Source organism: Ammospiza caudacuta, chromosome 2 (assembly GCF_027887145.1).
Source record: "Ammospiza caudacuta isolate bAmmCau1 chromosome 2, bAmmCau1.pri, whole genome shotgun sequence".
NCBI classification, from domain to species: Eukaryota; Metazoa; Chordata; class Aves; order Passeriformes; family Passerellidae; genus Ammospiza; species Ammospiza caudacuta.
This window is the reverse complement of record NC_080594.1, coordinates 61,490,213-61,517,275: the sequence shown is the minus strand read 5'-3', so window position 1 is coordinate 61,517,275 and position 27,063 is coordinate 61,490,213. Positions and strand designations below refer to the sequence as shown.

Below are 27,063 nucleotides of genomic sequence, written 5' to 3'. Positions count from 1 at the left end.
GCGCCCGGGGGAGGCAGGCAGGGACAGAGGGAGGGCAGGGCGGGAGCGCCGGGGGCAGTGGGGAGAGGGAGGAGGTGAAGCTGGCACGCAGCAGGAGCCCTCCCGACACACGCGCCGCCGAACTCCCAGAAAGTTGGCAGCGGCGCCCGGCGGGACGGGGCTCCGCTAGCCGCCGCCCCAGGGCGCGCTCCGCCGCCCGGCCGGGGCCCGCTGCCTCCCCGGCCCCTTCGCACCCTGTCACCGCCCTTCTCCCCACACCTTTCATCTCCCATGGGTGCCGCGGGGCAGGGACTGCCTGGCACGGGGCGCTGCCGGCGCTGGGGCTCGAACCCGTGGTCCACGGTGTCTCTCCCCACCGCAGGGGAGGCGGCTGAGCCTCCCAGTGCCCCCGAGCGCGGGACGCGGGCGGCGGGCGGCACTCACCGAGCGGCCGCGGCTCCTTCTCCCGGTCCGGGCGGCTCCCGCTGAGCGCTCGCCTCCTCGGGGACGAGGGAGGAGGAGCGGGTGAGGGCAGGAGGTGGAGAAGGGCGGGGAGGAGAGCGCGGCTTGAGCCCTCCCGGCTCCCGTCGCCGCGCTCCCTCCCTCGGCCGGCACCGCCCCATCGCAGCCCAGCGGCGCGGCGAGCGGAGGGGAGCGCAGGGCAGCGGCGCGGCGAGCTGCCGGGGGAGCGGCGATGTGAGTGCCGGGGGTCGGGAGGGAGCGGGCACAGCCCCCCGCCCTGCGAGCCGGGCTCGGGCAGGGCTGGTGGCGTGTGGTGCGGGGGCCGGGCCGGGGCTCCGCAGGCCGTGGGGAGCTCGGGGCTAGGGAGGCTGCGACCGTGCCCCGGCTGTGGCCGGCGACCCCCGGCCCGCTGAGCGAGGTGTTTCACTGTCGCTCCTGTCCCTTTGCTCCCGTCCGGCCTGCCGCTCGATCCAGGTTGTTTGCTTTTGCTGCGCTGCCTTGCTCTTATCGCCCCAGCACAGGCCGGGCAGCTTCGCCTCCCGCCGGTGGGACACTCGGCGTCCCTCAGAGCCAGGCATGGGCACTCGGCGTCCCTCAGAGCCAGGCATGGACACTCGGCGTCCCTCACAGCGGGCCGGGAAGCTGCGAGGAGTGGGGGCCGTGGCTCCTCGCCCTGCACCCCCTCTCTCTGTACCCTTTCTCTCCCTCCCTGTCCCCTGCACTCCCTCCTGCCCCTCTCTCCGTCCCCCCTGGCCTCCCTCCCTCCCTATCCCAGGTCCCCCCACCCTTTGCCGCCTTTCGTTCTGGGCAAAGCGTGAGGAAGAAAATTGTCTGTGCCTTGGTTTTACCTGGGCAGCCTTACCTACTTGAAGCCTTTAATTAGAAAATTTGTGTTAATACCTGACCACAGATATTAACAGGTATTATTTTGGGGACAGGGATGTGTAAAAATCCAAGCTGCTGTCTTTATTAGGTGACAGGGGCATATAGAATGGTGTTTCTATCTGCTTGTTTCTGTTGCTTTTCAAAATATCCTAACTTCCCTGCTGAAAAAAAATAATCTTGACGTGATCAAAAACTTCTCTAGAGGTCTGTCTATGGGGCAATATTTGATGGTGAGCTGTGTGAGCCTGCCTTGCAGACTGATGCTAGGTACAGCAGCGTTCTTAATTTTAGTTGTTGCTAAAATTATACCTGAACAGATTCCTGACCCAATTTATGTTGCTGGTTTTTTCCTCTCTTCTAATTCTTATCACATTCTTCCTGACATAGCCCATATCCTTCTTCTGCATCTACAGCAGCAGACCTCTGCTCTCAGGAGATATCCCTGACTTCAGATATTTAACTTTTGAAAGCTGGCTCAGACAGTTCATTTTAGGTTCCCTGTATAAGGATGAAACATACACCTAAGGAGTTCAACATGCTTCTCAAGTGTCTCTTTCAGATGCAAAGTGTGCTGGTTTTGAGATGACAGTTTCCATCTATTGACAGGGAGAAGTGAGACAACTCTACCTCACTAGACAACTGAAGTTAGAGGCGATGACCCAGAGAACTGCAGCTCCATACATGCAGAGGGCTGCCTTCCCTGATATCTTTGTGCATTCTTGTATGTTAAAAGCGTTTGTGGCATTGGAAGTGGTTGAGTCACCATCCCTGGAGGTAGCTAAAAGACACATAGATGTGTCACTTAGGGACATGGTTGAGTGATGGATTTTGCAGTGCTAAGAGGGCTAAGAGTTGGACTCAATGACCTTAAAGATATTTTCCAACCTTAATGATTCTGTGATTCTGTAAGTTACAATTTTGAAAAGAGGTTTGGCAAAGCAAATTCATGTGAATACAGGTCAGGCTGAGCAGCCCCTGCAGACTCTGTTTTCCATTGGATATTGTAATTTGTATGTAGTTCACAGGGGGCTAATATAATGATAAAAAGAAGCAGACATGTGGTTTGTGAATTACAATTTACCAAGGGCTTGCAAAAATATATTTGACTTGAGGGCCAGAAGAGCAAAGCCCTTCAGAAAACTGCCATGTCTCATGTGGATGAAACTCTCATCTGGCTCTACTCTGTAGGAGCCCACATATAAACATATATTGTTTGGTCTGTTGGAAAGCCAACAAGCTGGGGTTAGGCAGGACAGTCACACAGAGTCGGGTAGCCTTTTCCTTACCTTATTTTTAAATGCCTTAAAAACCCCCAAACGTTAAGGGTATTTAACTAAGAGTTTTTAGGGTACAGTTAGTAAACTATGAATGAACAGGGTTGCTGTGAATTATTGGGGAGTGTGAGTCAGTAGGGGCCATGACACTGGGACCTACTTCACAGTTCCGGAAAACGTTTTTGGTCTTCTTCTCTGCCAATCTTAGTATTGCAATTTTAGATCTCACCAGTACTGGGATATTTGAATTAAAATTAGCTATTCTGGAACAGCTTCCCATGTGAAGGAGGGTCTGTTGTGAAATACATGGAATTCTTTTTTTTTTTTCTTTTGTTTTTTTCTACTTCTTTCTGTTACAGAAGTGTTACTTTTGTTCAGAAGTACGCAGTTTTTCAAAGTGTTCAGAAATAATAACAGATTCTGTCCTTTTGACTGGCTGTTACAGAACAGCTGCAATATCTACCCTGAATTAATTTGCCTGTGTACTCAAGAACTTGAATCTTACTCACACGTGACAATGCTCATAGCAGCCCTTTAGTGCTCAAATTTGCAGAAAGCTCTAAGATGTTACATTCTTGTAAAGTGTTTGGGGGTTTTAGATACTCAAACCAAAGTCTGCTGAGCCCATGTATTCTGTTTTTTACCCCTGAGGCCTTCTGATTTGGACAGATCACATTTTTTACCCCTGATACAACCCCCCTGCATCCCTGCCAGATTTCAAGTCAGATGTTTTAGAAAAGAGCTATTCAAAGCAAATGCTTCCAGATTTTGTTTGTATAATAAAATTCTTTTTCATTGTGTTCAGAACCACCTAAACCAGTTGTTTCTCTTTCCCTCTTGATTTCAGTACATGGTAGGAACAAAATCCTCTGGCCCAATCTCCACATAAAGTTTGGCAAAGCTGTCTCAGCCCAAGATAGCTACTTTATGAGGGTTTGTAATCTTCCCTGTGTAAGGAAAGCTGTTTGCACCACCTGTTGAAACATTACTGGTACAGTGACTTGTGAGGAGAAGCAGCCTGCAGGTTGAGAGTTCAGAGCCCTGGACTGTAATACGTGAGGCAGGTTATTTCTGAACCTGTCCTTTTGGCATACTCCCAAACACTGCACTGGGATGTGTAACCTGGTCACTGCAGCACAGGCTGTGTCATTCTCCTGGCTCAAGAAATGCATTGTGCAGAGTATAAGTACCTGAGTTTCAGTGCTTTCTCTCTGAGTTTCATCATTTTCATATCTTTTGGAATGGCAAATAACAGGCATTGTAAATGCAGAGTTGCTACTTGTTCTTTCTTGTCTTCTTGTTCACTCTGATGTTTTAAATTAGTTTCAGAAATCTGAAAATATTTTTAACGTTGATCAGTTTCCAGTCTGCTGTTTGCAGCCAAGAGTTTGTCATCTCATGAGTTCCAAAAAACTAGCTTCATGTTCATTTCCTCCTTTTCCTTCCTTTTCCTTTAGCCCCCTAAAATGTTGTACATTCTTCTTCTGAGTGGTATAACCAGTAGAAGTTGAAAGAAGATCACTATTCTTGGGGAGACACAAATTGGTTGTGAGTTAGTGTGGGATTTCCATCTCGTTGGGTCTACAGCAGTTTGCCCAGAGGTTTCCCAGTGCCCATCTATTGGTGCTGCCCTGTTCCCTGGCAGCAGGCTGCCAAATCAACTTGCTCAGCCAGCTCGGGAAAGTCGGGCTCCAAAGAGAACCAGAACCTTGTGCCGAGTTAGAGCTTCACAGTAAAACTGGCACCTCTCTCTGGGCCTGTGTCACCAAGTCCCTTTTGGGAGCCACACCTGGCAAAATGTGAGCAGTGCTAAACCTGAACCACGCAGACGTGATGTACTCTAGACTGTCTCCTTGTTTTGCTAAAAGGGAGAAAGGGAGTTGTACTGGTGCTGGCCAGCTGGCCAGCTTTCTAGTCCTTAGGAGGCTGGCCCAGCTGTGGACATGAGAACAAGAATCAACCTTAACTTCTGTCAGAAGACAAGGAGTCTTAAAAGCTGTACTATTTTGACTGCAATGACTTTATAAAATAGCTGTTTCCCCTTATTTGTACACAATTATTCAAGAAAAAAAAAACCTTTGTACTACTTTACTCTCAAGCCTGTATTTGTCAGATTGATGAAACAATCACAGACTTAAAAAATTGTCATGGATGTGAATTGTGACTGGAGTGCATGAAGAACTTGTAGCACTTCAATAAAGTGGGGTTTCACTTCAGTTGCTGCTCCTTTCCAAATATTCCTCTTTGGTTTGCTCTCATTGCAGCACCGCTGCAACTTTGCAGGTTCTGCTGTTGTTACAGTGGCAGGTGTTATTTGATGGACATTTCAGCTGAGCTTGCTCTTTTTTTGCAGTGGTGTGAACTCAAGTAGAAAAATTTTAAGAGAATTATTTGGTATATAAGATTTATGCTTATAAGCCACAGAATTGAGATCATAAGTTACACAATTGATTTCATTAATCATGAAGTGCAGGATTTAAGGTTCTTAGGGTAGCTGTGCACACTACCATTTACATTTATTTTATTTGCAACAGTAGAGAGAGGTTTTTATGAAAACCAATAGGAGATGAAACTAAAAGACTTTTATCAAGATGTGGATTTGTACTGAAGTCACAGGTGTGCCCTCAGGTTCTCCAGAGTGATTACTCTATGTATTGCTGCAGTGGTTTGCAACAGATGTGGTGGCCAGCAGCATTTAGGATAGAAATGGGTGTAAAATAGAGCTGTGAAAATACGGCTTGTCAAAATCTCAGGTCTTGACTTGTGGTGGGTGCAGCTGTGCAGTCTTAATTTTAGCACTTACATTTGATTCTGTTGAAGAGAAAGAGCCTCCTGTCATAGGTTAAACTTGGAAGAAGGCAGAGGTTCTTGCACATCCAAAACATGCAGTGAGACTTTTTTTAGTTTATGTTTTCTGTCAAAATTGGTCCATTGCTGTAGGAAGTTTAACCCTGCATTTAGCTGGAAATTCATTGTAGATGATGTCAAAGGCTTTAGAGACAATTTATAGCTCAAGCAGGAAAAGAGATCTTGAGGTATTTCTTAGCTTTGAATTTTTCCCTCCCACTCAGCTGGTTTACCAGCCAGAGCATTAGATTTCTTGGGCTTTGCCCCAGTATGTTTGGGTGTAAGTCTCAAAAAACCCCTTTTAATTAAATGTGTGATAAGTAATCACACAGTTCTAAAGTACATCATTTAGGGATGAGCGGATTTCTGTTTAAATCAGGGAAAGCCCACCTGCTTCTTTCTAGATTTCCAGGAAATTGCTTGAAAAGCTGTGCATTGCTAACCATGCTGTTGCTTATAGGTTGATATATTTTTGCAGAGTACATCCTTTGTACTTAGACTTGCTTAGACTTTAAAATAATCATAGCCTCTTGGCAATTGCATTTTTGTGTGAAACACTGGTGGGGAAAATGCATTTTAATACCTGCTTCAATTGTAGGAGTTGAGTTGGTCAGGTCTATTTCTGTAATTAAAGAACTGCTCACACGTATCATAAGGGTTGAGGGTGCTATTGTTGTGCATGGAAGAAGTTTTGGTTTTATTGAATATCAGGAAGTACTGTCCTTGAATTTTGTACAGTGGTCTTCAGACAAAAGGCCAAGATTCAAATTTTCTGATGTTATCAGTGTAATTGTATTTTTTTATTTTGTCCCTCATTCTTTGTCATTTTAACTTAAAAATATAGAAGTCTGTTGTTCAAATGTGTTTTGGTGAATCAAAGCATTGTGTCTGTTGCTGCAAGCCAATGAGAAATAGAATTGCTTATACATAAGTCTCATCTGGCATTAGAAAGCAGTTTTTGGTGAACAAACAGCCATTGGAGGTTGTTGGTTTTATTGTTAAGTACATTGATATACTAACTTTTCAGTTCTGAAGAATCTTCCTCAAGTTTCCTCGCTTATCTAATTACATGGGTCAGAAATTCCTACTTTTTTACACTGAAACATCCAAACAATTTACTGCTGTGTCTGTGACCCCACAGGTCAGAATCTGGTCTGGGATTCACTCCCCACAGTAGCTCAGCGTTGTCCAGAACTGCACCTTTGTGTTGCTGAGTTCACTGTGTACAGTATCCAGCATTTTTATGAAAAACAGTGCAAGTTGCACTTTTCTGACAGTTCCATGTTTAAATGGGGTACCTAGAGCTGCTCGTTTATCTCTGGCTTGCTTTGTCTTGTATTTCTGGTTCTTACAGCACCGCCTCAGTTGTAAAAATTCCGCAGTTTTTGGAGGTCAAATGGTCAAAGTCCCAATACTGAACTGTGCTTTATGAGACACAGTTGTTAATACAGCTACTCAGCTACTCTTGGTAGACTTGGTTTAAAAAAAGACAACCAAACTCTTAGTATTTAATCACCCAATGAAGACTAAATTTAGTTTCTGAAGATATATATAAATATATATGAAAACCTGTGGCTTTGGTTATTGTTTCAGATTATACATCTTTTTTTTTCTTTCCCCAGGGCCGATTACTGGAAATCTCAGCCTAAAAAATTCTGCGATTACTGCAAGTGCTGGATAGCAGACAACAGACCTGTATGATGGTCTACCATACTATGTCCATTATTTGAAACATTAGGAATTTGAATTACAGGCTTTAAACATCACTTTTTGATACTACTCTCTTGATGCATGCAATTTGTTCTATAATAATGCCTTTGTAGTACGTGTAGTGCTTAAAATATATTGCATGAGAAGCAGATACCCACATACAAGATGGTGTCTGCTGCTCTCCTTGGCAGTACAGATAGGGACTAAATATCTGACCCTGCTTATTCTTCGAGTTCTGTAACTTAACATTTGGTCTGTCTTGAAACTCTCTTTGCCTGTCCTTCGCTTTCGTGTGCAAGCAGAAAGTAAAACCTGGCGTCTGTACTGTTTGTATGTGGTAGGCACAGTACAGCCAGTGCTCTGAGCTCCTAAAGCAGGTTTCTTTCATTTCACACAGCCCACAGAAGCATTACTGGGTTACAGAAAGGTGTTTCAGACTTGCAGATGCCTTTTGCAGACTACTAGACACATTGGTGTCTTCCTTAGCAGTAGATTTTGCAGTCCTGACTGGATGCCAGGGGTATTCCTAGAGCTGAGCTTCCTCTGGCTTACAGTAAGATACCTAATTAGCTCGCATGAACTGCAGGTATCGGCAAGACTAAGTGAAGAGAAATACATGTCAAGGGAGGGATTTGAGCAATTTGTAAAGTCTGTCTCTAAACGAGATGAGTCATCCTGGGATGTGCATCCTCTGCACATCAGTTTGTGCAAAGGTCAGGCTTAGGCATCTAACACCCAAATGCACAGATGTTTTTATGTGAGAACCACATGAGGACTACCAGTGATGTAGCTGAGCTTCTGAGCTCCAGCTCCTACTGGTGTCAGTCTTTCTGGCAGCTTTTTGCCTTGCAGCCTGTTCTGTTATCCTTAGTTATCCAACTCACCCACTTTGCCTTTTACTCCTTTTCTCTCTCTTTCAGATTTTTGAACCTGCAGATTAGTTTAAATTCATGAGATAGTTCCAAAGTGAAGCATAATGTAATTAAGGGCAGTAATACTTGGAACTCTAAATAACCCATGTGGTTTTTAAAAGTTTGCATGAGAATAGGGGCAAAAAAATTCCTGATGATAGAATCCTGAAGGACAGCATGAAGAGGGAACCCAGATTCCCTGTTATTTGTCTCTAACATGTGTGTTGAGCAGTATTATTTGAAAAAAAAAAATAATCTTATTCTAATACTATGAGATTACTCATAGTAATCTCATAGTATCTATGAGATTACTCATAGAATCTAATACTATGAGATTTTATAATTTCTCTGTTGAATGTTTCTCAGTGTTCCTTTATTCCTATAGCCATTTTAGAGCTGTAGTGTTTGCTGTAAGTCTTCTCAGAACAGGTTACATTTAGGCTTGTTCAACTAAAATGAGTCCAACTAAATTTTAAGTAACTAAAATTAACTGTTTTAAAATTGTATAATACATATTACTTTTCTTGGTTTTTTTCTTACTTTGAAGAGCATTGATTTTCATGAAAGAGGAAAGAATCATAAAGAAAATGTGGCAAAGAGAATTAGTGAGGTAACTCAAATATCTTAATTGCACAAATGCTTATTTTTGCTCTTTTTCATTATCAGATTGGTTTAATTTATTCTCTTGGGGGTTTTTTTTGTTTTGTTTTAGATTAAGAAGAAAAGCTTGGAAAAGGCAAAAGAAGAAGAAAACATGTCAAAAGAATTTGCAGCAATGGAGGAGGCTGCAATGAAAGCATATCAAGAGGACATGAAAAGGCTTGGAATTAAGCCAGGTAGTTCATATAGCTGCCAGAAGATTAAAGACAGAATTGAAAGAATATTGAATAGGAAAGTTTTGTCTTAAATTAGGTTTAGGAGCGAGAGAGAAGGCCTCCAGGACTGTTGCTCATTTTAAAAAAATTAAGTCTGCAAATTGCCAGTAGTAGAAGTTGCAGTACAGAGTATTTATAGCTATGGTATCCCCTGATTCATGGAACAATCAAATTTGGAGTAGAAAAATTAAACAATGTGTTAACAGAAAATTAGACTGTAGTTGGTGCTTTGAATCAGCAGTGCAGCTTCCTTTGATTAATTTTATGTTTCACTTTTGCCAGTTGGAGGCAAAAGTTGTCATGAGTAGGAGAGGCTGGGTTCCCACTGGTGTGAAACAGTGGAGATGAGAATCTCCTAGTCAGCTTGCAGCCCAACAAGTACCTTTGTTCTGGACATTGAAGACAAAATTGTCCTTTAAAAACAAGTTTGTAGTTTCAGGCCCTTATGGCAGCTGTCTTTTTCATAACTCTTTTCTTTTCTCTTTTTTTGTTCAATTAGAGTTAATTGGTCCTTATGATTTTTCTCTTTCTAACTCATAATTTTAAATTTGGACATTGTTATTGTTATGATGCTATAGTAGTGGTAAAAAGCATGATTCTTTTAATATAGTCTTTTAAGTGCACCTGCTAGGAGTGATTTTCATTCATTAATGATTTTCACTCATTAGTGAGAATACTCATAAGAACAAAGTTTCCTATTTTCTGTTGTGCAAGAGTGACTAATATTTAAGTTCAGGATAGTACTCTTTTTTTCAAGGATATTTTTATTCTCCAAGATGATGTAGGTTCCAGTTCAACACAGAGTAAAACACAGAGTAACACAGTGGAAACTAAAGCAAAGAAAGAAAAGAAAGAGAAGAAGGAAAAGAAAGAAAAGAAAAAAAAGACACCTCAGGATGCCTCAAAAATTGAAACAAAGGAGTGGGTGCAAGGATTATCTCCCGAAGGCTATACGTACTACTACAACACAAAAACTGGAGGTAAAAGCTATTGAGGAGCATGTGCAGATATTATTACCAAATCTAAGTGAGAAAAGACTATCTGCATTTTTTTTTTTTACTTCTCTGCTCTTTCAGTAGTATGCTATTAATTAAAACGTGAACATGTAGATGGAGTTTTGGTATACAGCATTTGAGACTTGGGTATCCAGAATTTCAGACTGGTTTTACTGTTGATTAATAATGGAAGAATACAGTAATTCCAGTTTCTGGAAATGTTTAGCCTGCCAGGGGTTAAGTACACAAAGATAGCAGTGTTCTTCCTGAAGAAGCTTTGTGATCAGGGATGTGAAATAAACTCATTGTGTCTTTCCACATTCACAGGATTTATCTAACTGACTTCTCTTGAGGAGCTTCATGTTGTGATTTACTTTAGAATATAAAAGCAACCTTCTTTTATGCTTAATGAGAATATTACAAAATGTTTCTTAAAAATTTAAGGATTAACATTAGTATTTACTATAGTCTTTCATAATTTCATAATTTTTTTTAAACTAAAAATCCCATATCTTTGTATCAGGCATAGTAATAGAGTCTGGAGGATTGTTAGCTCCAGTAAAGCCAGCTGTAATTATGATACTTTGGTTTATTGTTCCTACCATAGTTAGGTCAAGGATTATTCATATTCCAGCATGGTGTATATATATTTATATAATTTGTTTATATGTGTGCACGCTGCGGTGTCATATCCTTTAGATCTGTTTTTAGTAAAGATTATGAAATATAAATGAAATTGAATGATGTGAAATGGGTGAAATATGCTTTTGTTTTTTAAGAATCACAGTGGGAGAAACCGAAAGGATTCCAAGGCAACTCTCAAAACTCACAAACGGTAATCAAATTATTAATAGTTTTTTGACCTTGTAAACACTTAAATAATCTAAGCAATTTGCAAGTCATCTGATTGAGGAAGATGAATTTTTTGCCCTTTAAAGTTAGGAAAATATAATTTGAATATGTAAAATCATTTATGATAAACTGCAGTTTTTCTATAGAAATTCTATTTGGCTAATTTCTCTGTCAAGGGAAGAGAAGTAATTAGTGATGGTTGGGTTCCTGCAGAATATATTTATTTTATGCTTCAACCCATAAAATGGAAAGCTTTTGAGAAATTCTGAATAAATTCTGTTAAACCTTTTTTGAATGAAATGTAATTATAAAAACTAAACATTACACAGTTGGAATAGTTAAGCTTCCTTTATCTAAGGCAACAATGAGACTGCATTGTAGCAGTTTAAAAAAAAAGAATGCCCATTTTTTTGTGTTTGTTTTATGATACAGTTACATAATAAATTGTGTTTTACTGGGGTTCTTACAGTTATGGAATCTATATGCAAGCGATTATTCAGCAAAATTAGTCATTTAGTACATTACTTAATTTTCCTTATTTGAGGCACAGAAAAACTTGTAGAATAGTCCAAAGGCAGAAAAAATTTTTAGTATGATTAATGGGTTTTCCCATGATACTTACCACTCCAGGATTTTTGTGCTGCACAGCATTAAAAATGGGATTTTTCCAACACTCCTGTGATGTCACGTTTCCCAGTTTTCAAGATTGGTGTCATATATACACTTTAATTTGATGTCAATTTCGTTGGGTTTGCCAATGTTGGATTTTACTGTAGAGTTCAAAAGAACCTGGTGTTTTCAGAGTGCTTGATATTCTGTAGCTCTGTATCATTACATTGCATGCTACTCTGGCTTTCTGATTCCTTTGTCTGTGGTTTTGCACAACTTGTTAATCAGCACTTTATCTTTCCAGTCAATGCATAGCATTGAAATATGTAAAGTCAGTCTTACTGTAGCCTTCCACTGAAGATGTGGTCCTAAAACTAATCTTGTATGGTCCTTGGTACATATTTACCCTGACAGTGACCTAGTTCAGGCAGTGAAGGCATCAGAGTTGAGGTTAGTGCTTTGGAGACTTATTCCCTTGCTATCAGCATTCTGAATAATCAGAAAAAATGCCAATGTGGGCAGAGCAGATTGGGGGTGAGAAGGCACTCCCTTCTTGGCATCAATTTGAAGTTAGCTCATCCTAGCCATATCAGAAGCACACACCTTCAGCCCCCAGTATCTCTAACACCACACAGCTGTATTTCTGTATTTTGCCATTCCTCCCTCACCCTGCTTGGTGACTTCGTCCTGTCCTGAGTTATTTTCGCTATCGCTAAAAACAAGCATTTGATTGCTGCCTTATTTAGTCTGAGCTAAGGATATTGGGAACATTCCAGATCTCTAGCAAGGACTAGGACTCACTGCCCAGAAATTAAAGGGCATACTTGCAGTACATTGTGCCAGGAGCCCTCCTGGCTTTACAGCATGTTAGGTTTTGCTCAGACTTGGCAAGAGGTGGGGAGGACATGAAGGGGCATGTTGAAGGCTGCCTATAACCAGTTAGACTGACAGTGTGCTTCTCAGCATTCAGGTCACACTCAGTGTGCCTAGTGTCAGTATTGGCTGAAAACCTCCAACCAACAGGTCTACAAATGCTCTGGATATAATTCATAAAAAACAGAGATGGGTTATATGTTTTTGGCCTCTTTATCCTTAAAATAAACTTTTCTTTTGCTTCTTTTGTCAAAACACACTTAAACTTCTGAGGGCAAAACCTTGAGAAAGCCTGATTCTGAAGGCTTTTGTGCCTTTGCCTGCTCTGAAACTATCAGTACAATATTTTGTGTTTACAGAGTGGGTGCAAGAGCTTTAGCTTCTGACTGTATTGTGCTTTTATTAAAAAAACCCCAAAGTTTTAACGAGAATATTAAGCAAATGTATAGGTATACAAAAACCTGTCTGTGTATCTCTGTATACATCTATGCATTTATTAATACCAGAATAATACATGGTGAAGTTTCCCAACACAGAGCTGGCAGTATTGGTACTTAAGGAGCAGGGAGGTAGTTGTGTGCATAAGAAGGGATGAAAACTGTTTTCTTAAGGAAGATGTTAGGATATTTGTAATGACTGATTATATAGCTGTAACTGATTCTGAAAAAAAATTACATACTCACAAAGATATACCAGCAATTTCGGTCACATTTCATGTTTATTTATTAACCAGTAGGGGAAAAAAGTGCATTGTTGAAATTGGTCCTTTACTAAAGAAGTAAAATTGTTTGCATGCAAAGTTTGATTCTATAATTATTTGTTGTAATTTTCTGGTTTGGAATAAATTTTTATTTGTTTGTGTATATTTAATTTGTGATACAATTTATTGGTACTAGTTTTCTGTAGCCCTCACAAAGACCTAAGTCCCAGATAATTTTTTCAGCAGTCTCCACTAGAGAGAATGACACAAATAGGAAATTACAGCCTCAGGGATAGATACTTTGAGAAAACCCAAACATGTAAAATAATGGCCCATATAAAAACTTAAACAGTATGGTAACAGTTATTATGCAGCCTCATACTAATTATCCACTGTTTGAGAAATAATTGTGTAGGTGCATTTGCAGTATTTTAGGTTATGGAATTCCATCTCATTGGAGTCAGAGGGAGTACTTTCTAACAACATTAGGGATTCAAGCTTTAAACCAGTAAGGTGGTCACAGACAAAAGTACTCAAGGGTTGAATAGACTCATAAATGATGCATTGGCTGATCCTGAACATTTTTTTCATGAGCTCCTGTATCTTTTTCCTAGGGAGCAGAGTGGGTGGAAGGTGTCACTGAAGATGGTCATACCTATTACTATAACACACAAACTGGAGGTAAGTACTTTCTTCTTAAACTCTGCGTCGGTAGAGAGGGCTTTCAGAAAAACCTCTTTTTTTTGTTTTGCAAATAGCTGAATTTTTTACTAAGTTCTGTATTTTTTAAGCTGCTGTCTTAGTTGGAATAAAATAGTTGCTTAAGTCAGCACTAGCTTTCTGGCTGCCTTGTCAGTGTGCATATGTTTTTGCTTCAGAGGTTTTTTTGGACATTCAACTCATAATTCTAAATTAGGCATTCATCTTTACTACATATATATTGGAATTACAATTTGGAAACCAGAAGAAGGCAAGATTTTGTGTTGATGAGCATGTAGAACTGACTAAGAATCCCCTCCAAACTTTTCCTCTTGCTGACATAGCATTGATAAGAAAGTCCAGAATCTTACCTCCTACTTCTTTTCCACTTTCTTCTCCCTACATGGGGAACTTTGTGGAAACTCCCTCAGAATAGCATCTGTTTTCTAAATCTATTTGAATCATTTTAAGGTCAATGATGCCTCTCTGGAGAGCAAGTGATTTTTTTGCTGGCTATGAGTTTTCCTTCTGCAGTTGGGTATGAAGTGGCATTACTAATGATGCCAAGAATAGGGGGGAAAAAAAACAACCAAAAAAACCCAACCAGTAAAACTAATCCAAAACCTTTCAGTTTTTCATTGGGCCACTCCCCTGCCCAAAAGATTTGCAATTTCTTTTGAAAGGGAAAGGAGATGTTGGTTATTTTTAAACCTTGCCTTTCAAGTTCAGATACATTTTTGCCTATGTTTGCTGTTCTTTTAAGTACTTCATGGACATATGACACTTCTGAAGAATATGTTTCTAGTCATCACATTTGGCAGAATTTTGGCTTTTGAGATTTCAAATTGATCCCTCACTTTTATATAGCTGTAAGTGTGTGTCTTGGGAGTGCTTGAAAATGACTTCTCTGTTCTGTTAACAGTAATCCCATCCTCTAACGACAAGACAAATTTTTTACTGATATAAATACTTACAAGTGTCTCGTGTCAGTCACATAACTTAGGGGACTGATGGCTCCAGGCTTGGTGCTACCAGTCTGGGAGGCTGCACCTACTGCACTCTTTATGTGGCACCTGGGAAAGTGGACTTGCTCAGTTACTGATCTGAAGCCAGGTGACAGCAGTACCCTTAAGAGACTCTGCTGTTCACTGCCAGTTTCTTACATCTTTATTTCTTCAAGATACATCTAGGCACCTACATGTTGTATTGTTTGCAGTTAGGAAAAAAAGTAGGGGTTTTTTACATCTGAAAGCTTATGTAAAATTATAGACTGAAAGTTGGGGTACTTTTGCTGTATTCTTACTAAAACCAGTTTTAAGACCATTGAGTCAACTTTTATTTGAGTATTTCTTCTCAGTGTATATACTGCAATACTACTTTTAAATTGAAAATGAGGCTATATGTGTATGTGCATATCGTGTATGTACTTCCGTGTCTTTTCAGATTGGTGTTTGTATTTCCTTGTTTGCTTGAGAGCTCTTTTAATTAGAGACCTAACATTACTAAGAAAAGTAGCACTAGAAAAGGGTTTAGCTGCCTGGAGACCTGAAGCTTGCAGTTATCATTCTTTACTTTATCCTGTCCTTGTAATCAATGAACAGCTCAAATCAAATAGGCACATCTACAGGGCAGTTAATTTATTTTTCTCTCCTGTGTAAGGATGAGAGGGACCACAGTCTTGTGGGTCACAGTTCGCTGTGTGTGATGTTTTTTGTAAGAGCTAATTAAAACAAGTTTTATCAACAGTGAACTCAGCTGTCCTGACTGTGTCTCTGCTGGGAAGAAATGTTATCTTTCTGATTATGGTTATTAAAACAAATGTACCAAACAAAGGCAAAAGCTTTTTGCTAAATTATTTGCTGTATTTTTGCATAAGGCAGCACTGCTTCTGAAAGGTTATGTTGTCAAAGCAATAAGAGATCAAAACAAGAAGCATAAAATAATGTGGTTGTTCAAATGTCTTGGACAGTATCCACATGGGAGAAACCGGCTGGTTTTGTTTCATCTTCAAATGAGAAGGGTCAGAGTGACAAGCCTGCAGAAACAGCATCTGAATCAGACTCAGAAGACAGTGAGAATGAAGAAGAGAGTTCAGAAACAAACTTCAAGGTAAGTTTTCCTCAGATTTATTTTGATTTTGCATAGAAAATTATAACTGAATCTTTGATGATTTGTGGTAGGCTGTACTTACTGAAATGAGATTGAAATGTGTGACCAAAAGTAAAATTTTGCACTGCTTAATTAAATGAATCTTTATTTAATTATTTGGCTCATTAGTGGCACTGTTCCAGAATAGAAAGCATGATCTTTTCTTCAACACACCAGAAGTACCTTGAGTTCTACAAGACATGTGATGTTCTCTGAGAAAGGTCACTGTCATCTCTCTGAAATAATCCACAAAATGGTTTGGATTTCAGTGTGAGGATGACTTCAACCTTTCATTGGTAAATGTGACTGCCAATAGACCTTCAGGGAATACTTTGGACTGAAAATGACATGGTTGTATTTTCCTTATTAAATTGAGAAAAAACATAGCACATAGTACAAAATCTGTATCAATTACATATTTAAAACATACATTGAAACTTGAGATAAAACATGTGATAATGTCTCTGGTTGAGTTAGATGGTTTCCCTGAAGCTGGTAATTCAGAACAGACACAGGCAATTTAAATACAAAACAGGTAGTCATTGTAAAACACGTACTTTTGTGCCTCATTACAAACTGCTACCAGGTATTAGCAATAAGTGTGTGCATCTGCATGTAGAGGAAGTTGTATTTGACATTTTTCATCTTTATTTTAAGATATGCTAAGCTTTGTTTTCCAGTGAGTTTGTAAGTTTGCTAACTTCAGCCTTGGTAGATGGGATTTTCCTGCTTTAATTTCTTGTGACATTAAAGATATATTTTTCATCTATAAAACTCAAGAAGAAAAGTTTGTAAATCTACATACTACATATTGCAATATGAATTTATTGCTTCAAGTTACTTTTGGTTGAAAAGCATGAATAGTAGATAATAATAGTAGCAAATAAAAGATGTAAAATAAAGCTACATTATGTTTTTATTTAGGCTTTTTTGCTTAAGATGGGTTTTTTCCTCTTTAGAGGAAAGGAGATAATGGTGAGGAATCAGAGGAAGGGAAAAAATCTCCCAAAGCTAAAAAGTTAAGCCCTTATGGGAAATGGCGAGAAGTTAAGTCAGAAGAAACCACGGATAAAGAGAAGAGTACATCAGCTTCCCAAGAAACCTCTAGTGATGGATCTAACATGACCAACCCTTATGGAAAATGGAAAGCACTTAAAGAAGTAGGGGAAGAACAAGAAGAAGCAGCAGGGTGAGTATCTTTTTACCATCCTTACTTTCATAATGTTGTTTGCAAGAACTGAGGGTTTTTCCTCTGAATTCTGGCAGAATTAGCACAACTGTGACTGGAAATATTGCCCAAATACAATTCTTTTCACAATGATTATTTTAAGTAATAGTTCTCCTTTGCAGACAGAGGTGGTGTTTTGGGTTTTGTGTACAAGTTCACCATGAGTACAAAGTAAATTGAAGTGATTTAAGAATCATAGTCATGCACTATTTTTTCAGAGGCTGAGTATCAAATATTTAAATGTTGTTACTCTGAGCTTATGTTCCTTACATCATCTCCTTCAACAAACTGATTCAGCTGCCCCAGGAGTTCCTATGATCTCTCTTTCTCTCTCTCTCCCCCATGTCAGACCAATGAACTGCAGATGTTTTCATGAAGTACATCTGATCAGAAGGGTTGTTTTGTTTGTCTGCATAATGCCTGTGGTGGATGTTTTGTTTCTTCCTTGTGAAGTATGCTTTTTATTGTCAGCTTCTTCTTGTGGGTTCCTCAAGGAGTCTGGCAAAAATAGGTTTTGGAGAGTGAAAAGAGTCTTTCCCCTTATGCCTTCTCCATTCTTCAATGTTATTGAGCAGGTAGAGCTCCAACAGTGTTCATACTAAATTAAGCACTGAACATGATAATGTTCACGTAACACCTCCTGATAGCACCAGCTAAACCGCTCCTTGACTCCTGAGCTGAAGAATTCTTTTAAGTTTTTGGAAAGCACTGTGTAGTAAAAAGTGCTTTCAGCCACTGGACCTGATAGATCAGTCTGTACTTCAACAGACAGGCTTGAGATGAGCACATGTGTCAATGAGACAAATGCAGTTGTTCATTATTTGCTTTAAATTCAGTCTAGGAACAGTGTCAACCACTTCCAGAAAGTTTACACTTTTGGGATACTACAACAATCACATTTTCTTGACTTGCCATCATTCTTGTAGCTCCTGTTTGGGTGCTTGAACCAGGTCCATGTCTTCCTAGAAGCTTGGAACCTCAGACTGGGTGTAGTACACAAGCTGACATCAGGCTAACACTCAGTAGTAGCAGAAGTATTCGTGTGTGGATTGGCCAGTATCTCTGCAGCAGTGTTGTACTGGTGCAATACCTGTGATTTAGGTAACTTTCTGCCAGCTCTTTGGTTCTTCTTCTTCGTCTTATGTTTGTGCCACGGGTTATCCTTGTGGAACACAGTGTTTTGCTGCTGACCCCTTAAAATTGATAGGTCATTTTTAGTTGTTGTCTTTGATTTGTTTGGATCATTATTGGCTGTGATTGTGCCCTCCAAAGCCGCCTCTCCCAGCTGTCTGATTTGGTAAGCTGGGTCTCTCTTCTGCCATGCAGTCCCTTCAGAATGGACACTTGAAGCAAACAACTCAATGGTGTTCTGGCAGTGAACCCTGCTACTACTCACTGTCTCCCATCTTTCAATAGTCTCACATTTACAGACATACAGCCCTGTTACCTCTTGCAGGACAGTCAGCACAATGAGTGCTTGGGCCATGCTATAAGTTCTGTACAAAATGAGGTATTCGTTTGCTGCTTTTTATGGCAGCCTACGCAGAAGAAACAAAGAACATGGGTGTTTTTTCTTGATGCCTGTCATGTTGATAACTACAAGACTGCATCTAGCTCAAAGCTGTTTTGTCAAATAAAAATAGCTGTTGCTGACTGCAGTACACCATGTTGCTTTCTGCATGTAGATTAACCCTTTTATATTTTCCTCTCTTCTTCCAGTGAAAAAGTGGACCTGGAGCTTCCAAGTACCGAGAGTGACAATGTAGCAGCCCCAGTGCTAGAGGATCCAGAAGAGGAAACAGTCATATTTAAAGAGAAGACAGTCACCTCCCTCGGAGACCTGACAGAAGGGGTGCCCATGTTTAAGAAGAGGAAATTTGAAAATGGAAAATCTAGAAACTTAAGACAAAGACTAAGTGATCAGTAATACTTAACAAATCATTTTAGATTCTGTTTAAGCTAGAGTGAATCAAAAGTATAATATTTTCAACAGGCTTTTATAAAGAAAGTGTTGGATAGAAATTAAGGATTTATAGGTAATAAAGCATACGTGAGTTTAATATTTTTTTATTTTATTTTGATGTGATTGGTTTTGGAATGGAAGTTTGTGTGAAATTACTTATGCAATATTGTACATACATGTATTCTTTATTGTAACCATGCCATCCAAGTTCTATTTGCTCTGTGTATGCTGTTTTAAATACATTTCATAAGGGTTTTTTACTCCTTTTCTAAGTATGTGAGAATGCAGTAATCCTTAATCTGACAAAAATGAAGCAGACCTTCTATTTTCATAGAGGAACTGGATCAACAGAATATACTAGAGAGTAAAATCATCCCCCAAGATTGTTTATGTGGTGTAGTTTCTCCACTAACAAGTAAAATATTGTGCTTACTAACCTTTGTCTGATCACTTGCAAAAGAGTGGGTGGTGAGACTGCCAGCATTTCAAACTGATCATTTAGAAGCTGTTTTTAGAAGAGTTAGTCACATCAGTGCCACCCATTCCAAATGATGTTCTGAAAAATTATTTGTGTCTGCGCATGGTAAATGTATTAAACCTCTGCAGGAGATTTAACTCTGATCAATCCTAACTTGTAGTCACAGCACCAGAGCCACCCCTGTTGGAGTAGACTTTTCTGTGATATCTTCCTGTCTCCTGCTTTGTTGTCTACTTGAATTTTTCCTTCCTTTTACTTATCAAGTTTTCTTTTTTAGTCTTGCTTTCTTTTTGTCTATTTCCTAGCAAAAAACCACTTGCCTGATATTTTAATGAAAAAATACTTTAGAGACTTGGCCCTGCTACAGCATACAGGACCATTTTTGAGGTGGTTGTGTTTTTTCTGTTGGTAAGAAGTGTTTTATGGTTGCAGTGTTGGATAAGCTGAGAGGGCCTAAGTGTGTTGAAGCTTCATCATTCTCGTTACCACAGGGGAGGAAACCAAAAGATCAGCAGAGCTGATGGCTGTAGAGTCCAAGTTGACTTGGACATTTTCTGAAGGATTGTCCCACTTGGTGGGATTGGTCTGCATTAGCATCACCAGGATTCATTGTCTGTGTCAGAATATAGCTGCACTCATTGCTTCTCTAGCCATCAAACAGTGAACCAGAAAGGTCCAAATAATGAATCTGTTAAAAACTATGTCTCTAATCTTAAAGCTCACTGGTGTTTTGTTCAGGAGAGTCTCAGTCAAGAAAAAAAGGAATGCAGCTAAGGCAGTTGTCAAGAGTCCAGCAACATAGAGTTAGTAACTGCTGAGCTTGAATGTCTTTGAGAAAACAACTATTAATCTGTTGGATCAATTGAGAAAGGAGTGCAGGATAGGGAATCTGGTTTATTCTGTATTACAGTGGAAGTTGAAGTTCTTTTTTCTATTCTTAGAAGAGAATTATTGTATTTAATCCCATGTGTTTTCTTGGCTTCCGCAGGGTTGGTGTAATTTGGGTGATGTTTGTTCTGATAAATTGGAAAGTTTACTGTAATATCTGACCTATTATTACTTAGAGATGCAGGACACATGCAGGATGCTTCAAATTCTGAGATGCAGGAATGTATGAAATGTACTCCCAGAAGAGGGTTTCTTAATCAGGTATTTTAGGGTTTGTTCTTACTTGCGCATTACTCTGGGAGCCTGCTCTAACTTGAAGTTTTCTTGTGTTTGTGGCCAATTTACACAAGTCCTGCTAAGTAGCTTTCCTTCATCTTGAATCCATCACATCTTCTCTTTTTGAAATCATAAACAGCATCCCTGTGTGACAGGATCTTCAGTGTCCCACCAGTGCTTCTCTTCACCCATTCCAGCCTGTGTCTGCCTGGACTACACTTGCCTAGATGGATTTCCCTGGGCTAGTTCACCTTGATTAAGGCCATGCATGATATCACCAGTACTTCTTAGCATATTGGAAGTAACTCTTGACACTTCCCTAAACCTCATTTGCTTTTCCCATGACCTCACACACTGTCGGCCATGGGCACTGTCACCAGTGATTTAGCACTATTCTGCTCCTTTGCTTTTGCCAGCTGCTGACTTACCAGCTGGTCATGCTTTCCTTTCAAGCACAATTCTTTATTTTCTTAGACATTTTTTTGTATTGCTGTACTCATCCTCCTTCTGTTACTCCAAAGTATATGCATTTCATTATGATTTCATTATGATTTTGTTTATTAGTGCAGTTTTATCGAATAGTATAGAGTTTTTTGTAGGTTCCACTTTTAATGTCCTCTGAGGAGGATAGCTTTCCTCTTTTAGTGAGGTTCCCCAAATATTAGCATCTTTCCTTTAAAATGCTTTGTCACTTTGAAGTGGTCACAGGCAGCAATTTAAGATACCTGTAACTAAATCTCTTGAGCAGATGTTTAAAGACATCTGAAAATGAGTGCTCAAAACTTCTTTCCTTGTGGAGCTGCTGTTAGTTGTAATATGAGCCAAAGGTCTTTGTATTGTATTAAGTAGAAAAACCAGAACATTAGGAAAAAAGACTGAAAGTTTTCTTTGCTTACAGCTAGTAAAGTTAGTTTAAATACCATATGTGTGGTTTTAGCTGATGTGTTTAAAGCCTGCATTTCACAAAGAAATACAGCACTTTGCTCTCCACTACCTCTGAAAGTCAGAGACCAGTTAATTCTTTGTTCTTAAGTGTAAGTTATAAAAAAGGCCAGTTGAGTTTTGATATATCCTAAACCATTGCTTAATTTTGCACCATGCTGTCATTCAATTTTCTTACTGTGTATCTAAACCAAATATTTTCTGCTCTACACAAAAACATTGTCTTGTGTGAGATTTAAGGCAGACATTGCTTTTCCAGGACATCTGTTTTGCACAGATTTCCCTCCCTTCTGTCCTAGCTCCCTGCAAACTCTTCTGCTTTTGGAATTTGCTATAGGAGCCCTCTAGGTATTGCCACTGTTACACTCCTCATCTGCTAACCCTTCTTTGGGCTGTGCTGGCTTTTGACAAAGGAATGTTCTTTTTACTGTTTCAGCCAAGAGTTGTCTTTTCTGGCTGATCTATTTTCTATCAGACAGTGGTTTTATCTGCTTGCCTGTTTTTATTGCCAGCTCTTTGACTACACCTTTGGTTTTATGTGATGTCATAAGCATTATGAGCAATATGAGGAGAGCCAGAGAGCAGGGGGCAGTCATTGCAATTTCTGATGATGATGATTTCTTCTGTGTGGTTTTGAGCCAGTCAATTCACTGCTCTGTATTTTTCTTTCCTTGCCTCATGTTTTCATCCACCCTGTCTGCTTAGAAAGGCAGCTTCACAGCATAAGACTCGTGTGTGTTTTTACAGCAAGGCCTGCCTGAAGTTGGGGAGGCTTTTAGAAGCAAATATATTGCATATATGGAAAAAAGAAAAATTGTTTTGTTGAGCATTTGCTATGCCAGGAGCTTTGCAGAGACTGCTCAATTTTATCCATGTTACAGAATAATCCTTGTTCTTATTTAGGCTAAAATGCATTTTAATCCTTCACCTGGGGATTTGTAGATTGAAATCCACACTTTCCTAATAGGAAAGTGACCCTCATAGATAAAATTTGACACCCTTATAGATAAAATTTGTGCCTGCAGCATCCTCCAGTTCCAATATTCAGTTTTAGAAGTGGGAGGGCTGGGGAGATCATGACATGGATCTGAGTTAAATTCACTAACTTGTGCATGGATAAGTATTTCCCCTTTTTCTTTTTTCTTCCCTGAAAGAAATTTTATTTCAGTGCAAATTTGGGCATCTCAGAAAGGGAGTAAAAAACAATTTCATGCTGCTTGGTTTCTTTTATTTGTTTTTTGAGTTGTGTCTCCGCTTTTTTAGTACTTTCCTTATTATTGCTGTCTTCCTTGAATTGTCTTCCTCCAGTATTCCCAGATATGCAAATCTCTATCACCGCTGTGCCGTGTTTCTGTTGTCCTCCTTCACTTCTCCCCTGCTCTGCTGAGATTCCCAGAAATCTTCGTGTTCTCCTGTAGCCGCCGTGTATCTGGGTCCCGGCTCCCAGGAGCGATTCTGCTGCCTGTTTGCACTGTGCCCTGAAGAGCCCTGTCTGCTTTCCAACAACACACAAGCTGTTTCAAGACTGTACATGTGCTCTTTTGATTTCCTTGATAATTCCTTTTCCCATGACAGATTCCATTCCTTGCACAGGGTTTGCAGCCCTTAGATCCTTTTGCTTGTTGGTACAAAAGCTGTCTTTGTACCTCCTTCTATCAGCTGTGGCAACCCTTGGGTTCTGTTTTGTCAGCCAGACCTCTTCAGTCTCTCTTCTATCTACCTCTTAAGTGCTCCTACCTTCTACCTGCTAAATTATTTAACTTAGAATTTGTGTTAACTATTTGTGTGATTAGCAGGTTTAGTTTTGTGAAATGTTTCAGGATAGAACTTGAATTAAAGTTTCCGTACAAAGCAAAAAGCGTTGCACATTATGATCTGACAAAAGGCTAAATTTCCCCAAGAGGATTTCCAGAGAACCAAATTTCAGAGATTCCTGGAGAATTTGGGGAATTCCCAGGATTCAAAAGCAGATTTGATTTTACCTGTAAAACCATAAATAGCCTGTTAAAAACCAGCAGACAGTGTTTTACAGACCATGGACTGGAGACAGTGGATTTTAATGGCTTGCTTGGGGTGATTGAAAAGCGTTTGTTTTAGTTTATAACTAAGTCTGCAAAGTTAAACAGCTGGTTTCTCTTCTCAGTTGCAATTACAAAATATTGCAAGCTCTTGAAGTGGAATTTATATGAAAACACTGAATAAAGCTTTCATTTGAACAATCTGTGTTTGTACCGTCGTGTATCTGTTCAGGGAGTTTAGGGCAACCGGGGAGATTTAGGGGTGCAGATTCTGTTAAAAATGGAGTCTGGGGTAAATATAAACTAAAATAGGTCTGTAAATATGGAAATGCTTCTTAAAAATAATATTATTATTTATTATTTTATTTTATTTTGTGGCCACCAACAGAATATCTGAGTGCCTTCCTGTAGAACCTTAAGCAGTAACTGGAAGTTGGTTTATTCTGTGCATCAATTATGAGTAACAAAAACCTCGGGTTTAAATTTTTTATTTAAAAGTTTTTAACTGAGTTCAGGCTAAGATTTGTTGCGGTTACTGTTAGTAACATTCAAAATAAAGCTGAATATATGAGCTTTTTGATGATAACTGACTGTGATTCAGTATTTCATGTATTTGCTGGCCTTAGGAACAATGAGCAGTGCTCTGAGAGTCAGATACACACTCAATGACTCACTGAAAGCAATCGAGGCAAGGCACCCAGGCTGCCCTCCTTTAGCAGAGGGGGAACATCCATCTCTGCACTGCCATGGAAGGGCTGCTGCTTCCAGGCACACACAGCTTTTGTCTGGCTTCCCTGCTGGCTGGATGAGACCTCAGCAGAGAAATGAAAGGGGTCCAGGAACTACAACTCCTATCAATCAGCAGGAGCTGCAGAGCGGTGAAGCTGGTGCCTTGCACGAGCTGTGATGTGAGAGCTGTGGGGAAGCCAGGCAGAGGGTGGAAGCTTGTGTTTGCTGTAGCACTATTTGACAAGGAAGAGTGCAGGAGAAGGCTGTTTCCAGCAGAGGAACATTCTTTTGCTCTATTGTGCTCTTTGTTTCTTCCCAAGAAACTGTTTTCCCTTTTCTTCCCCATGCTTTGTTAGTGTAATTTTCCCTGCTATTGATTTTGCTGCTGGAAGTCCTGACTGCTTGTAGGAACCAAAAAGCCCAAGCTGAAATATTCTATCCTGAAAACACCTCAGAAATAGCAGTGTTATGCTGCACACCCTTTCCTTAAGGCCAAGTGCCAGGCCATGGTCAAACACAATCTCTCAGCTCTTTCATTCCACAGAAAGGCTGGGGTGGAAGAGCTCAGAATAAAATATGGCTTCAAGTATTTTTTAAGTTTGGAGAAAACAAGTTCAAATAATGTGTTTTCAATAAGGAGAAGCAAATATATCCGATTTGAGTAAAGCAGAGCATTGCAGGCAGTGACCTCCAGTAGAAGTGTTTCCACTCCATGCCAGCTGTCATAGCTGTATTTGTATATGCAATTGAAGGAAAAGCTTAGGACACAGACCCTCCAGGATCTCCTGGGCCAGCCTGGCAGAAGGGGCTCAGCTTCTAAATTTCAATACCTATATTCAGGACATCCAAAATTTAGTAAGAGGGGAGCTGCTGTCTGCTTTCCCTCATCTCATCACTCTGCACAAAACCGTCAACAAGAAAGGGCTACAGAAATTAATCAATCACAAATATCCATAAGGTCCTGCAGAAATATCACCGTCTTTCTTCCAGTAAAATAAATGAGGCTCATATTTTTAAGTGTTTCAATAATTTTTCATAGTAAAGAACTTCATAGACACTAACTAACCCTGGAAGCAGAATCTTAAATTTTTTAGGAAGTATTTAAGAGAAACTTGGAAATGTTTGAGAGATAGAATTAATAAAATTAATTGGTGCATTTAATTGCATAATGATAGTGAGCATGGTAATTCAATAACCATGTCAGCTGGATATTCTTCTATTACAGCTGATCATATTAGTTATTGCCAGTCTGTTGGCACTGCAAGAAGTATATGCTCAGTTGCAGATCTTTCTGGAGGGTTCTTTTTCTGGACTCCTTACCGAAAGAAGTCAAAGTCCAAATGAATCCTGAATTGCACAGCAGTAAGTTTTCTGATTGACTTGCAGAGCTACCAATTAAGCAAAAAACAAACAACCAACTCAACCAAAGCCCCAAAGCTTTTGCAATTAGTGTTGGAAGCAAGAGAGAAATTGTCAGACAAAGCTTGCTGATAAGAATACACAGAAGAATGGGAAAATAACTGCAGAATGGAGGAACTGAGTATAATTTTCCTGCTTCCTTCCTGTTAGAAATTCTATTTTTCTTAATATAGCTGAATAATGTTACAATTGTTGCTATATATACAGTAATAAAAACTACACCCTTTAGAAGAACATTTTCTCACACTGCATCATTCCTGGTTACAAAGTAAATATGCAAATATAAATCAACCACAAGGCATAATTTAAATTGCAACAATGAACTGGTTCGGGCAGAAGACAGTGCAGAGCAGCTTTCCAGCAGAACCTGGGACGAGCAGGATGGAAAGAAGCTGCCATGATCTGGCAAGTGAAGCCAGCTGAGCAGAGCACCAATCTTTGTGCCACCCTGAGCACAGAGCATTCCTGAGTCGGGCACACAAGGAGTGCCTGCAGGTGCTCAGTGCCTGCCAGCACCACACATGTGCAGGGCAAAACTTCAGCACCAGTCCTGCCAAAGCCAAGTGTGCCCTGGAGACACCTGGATCCATCCCCTCAAGGACAGGCAAAGGCAGACATTTCCAAAGACAGGAGCTCAGTTCCAGAGCTACCTGGTTTGTTGAAATGCATCTGCAGTATGAACTTGTTTTCTCTGCCAGGAGACAAGGTGCTGCCTGTTACCTCATAAACTTCATTGAAAAGCAGAGCACGTACTTCTACACTGCAGCACATGGGCCAGTCCCACCACAAGCTGACCCAAGAGTTCCTGGAAGAAATTTAACAGGTTTCTCTTATGACATTCTGGCCCTTTTCCGCTCCCTTTGTTTTTAAATATTTCCTCTAAAAAAGATAAAGCATCTTAATACAAAGTTATTTCTAAGGTACTTAATTTAAGAAGTTCACACACTAAGTGGAAAAAAATAAATAGTATTCAGGAGGTAAGATTCTAGACTATGTTAGGGGAGCTCAGTTTCTTTCACTCTGAGAAGAAGAACATCTCCCACAACAAAACAAAAAGTGCACTATGTAGTATTTATTCTGCTCCACCACCACAATTCTCTGTCTTTCCAGCTGCAACACTGTCAAGAGAAGGATCAGCTTAACAAAGCTCAGCTGCCAAGACAGGAGGAGTGTGCACACAGAACTCCAAGCTGATGCTTTTCTGCCAGGGCTGCTGCAATAAAAATTCAACCCACTTCCACCAAGATACAAAAATAATAGTATCACACCCTGAAAAACAGAGAAATAGGTTTTACTCAACATA

At 40.0% G+C, this 27,063-nt stretch overlaps 2 protein-coding genes across 6 annotated transcripts in view; one reads left to right on the top strand and one right to left on the bottom strand.

Annotated features, from left to right (window-relative positions):
• Positions 1-620, bottom strand: part of ELF1 (E74 like ETS transcription factor 1) — an 87,749-nt gene extending 87,129 nt beyond the window's left edge. Inside the window, exon 1 of one of the 5 annotated variants that reach the window (XM_058825181.1) lies at positions 424-620. The gene's annotated coding sequence lies outside the window, so the exon portion shown is untranslated. Of the gene's footprint in view, positions 1-258 lie in introns of all 5 variants that reach the window. The other 4 variants (XM_058825183.1, XM_058825186.1, XM_058825180.1 and 1 more) reach the window with 4 other exon arrangements.
• On the top strand, positions 451-24,086 carry WBP4 (WW domain binding protein 4). Its single transcript, XM_058825190.1, has 10 exons — positions 451-675; positions 7,070-7,142; positions 8,616-8,678; positions 8,781-8,904; positions 9,720-9,923; positions 10,718-10,773; positions 13,587-13,653; positions 15,641-15,780; positions 16,779-17,008; positions 18,767-24,086. Coding segments are annotated over exons 1-10 (1,167 nt in total). The 5' UTR covers positions 451-673; the 3' UTR covers positions 18,975-24,086.
• Positions 24,087-27,063: the final 2,977 nt, after the last annotated feature.

Bases quoted from the DNA above. Each gene is read 5' to 3' on its own strand.
- WBP4 (XM_058825190.1), top strand. The intron at 8,679-8,780 runs GTAACTCAAATA...GTTTTGTTTTAG, and splicing joins TGGCAAAGAGAATTAGTGAG to ATTAAGAAGAAAAGCTTGGA. The intron at 9,924-10,717 runs GTAAAAGCTATT...TTGTTTTTTAAG, and splicing joins CTACAACACAAAAACTGGAG to AATCACAGTGGGAGAAACCG.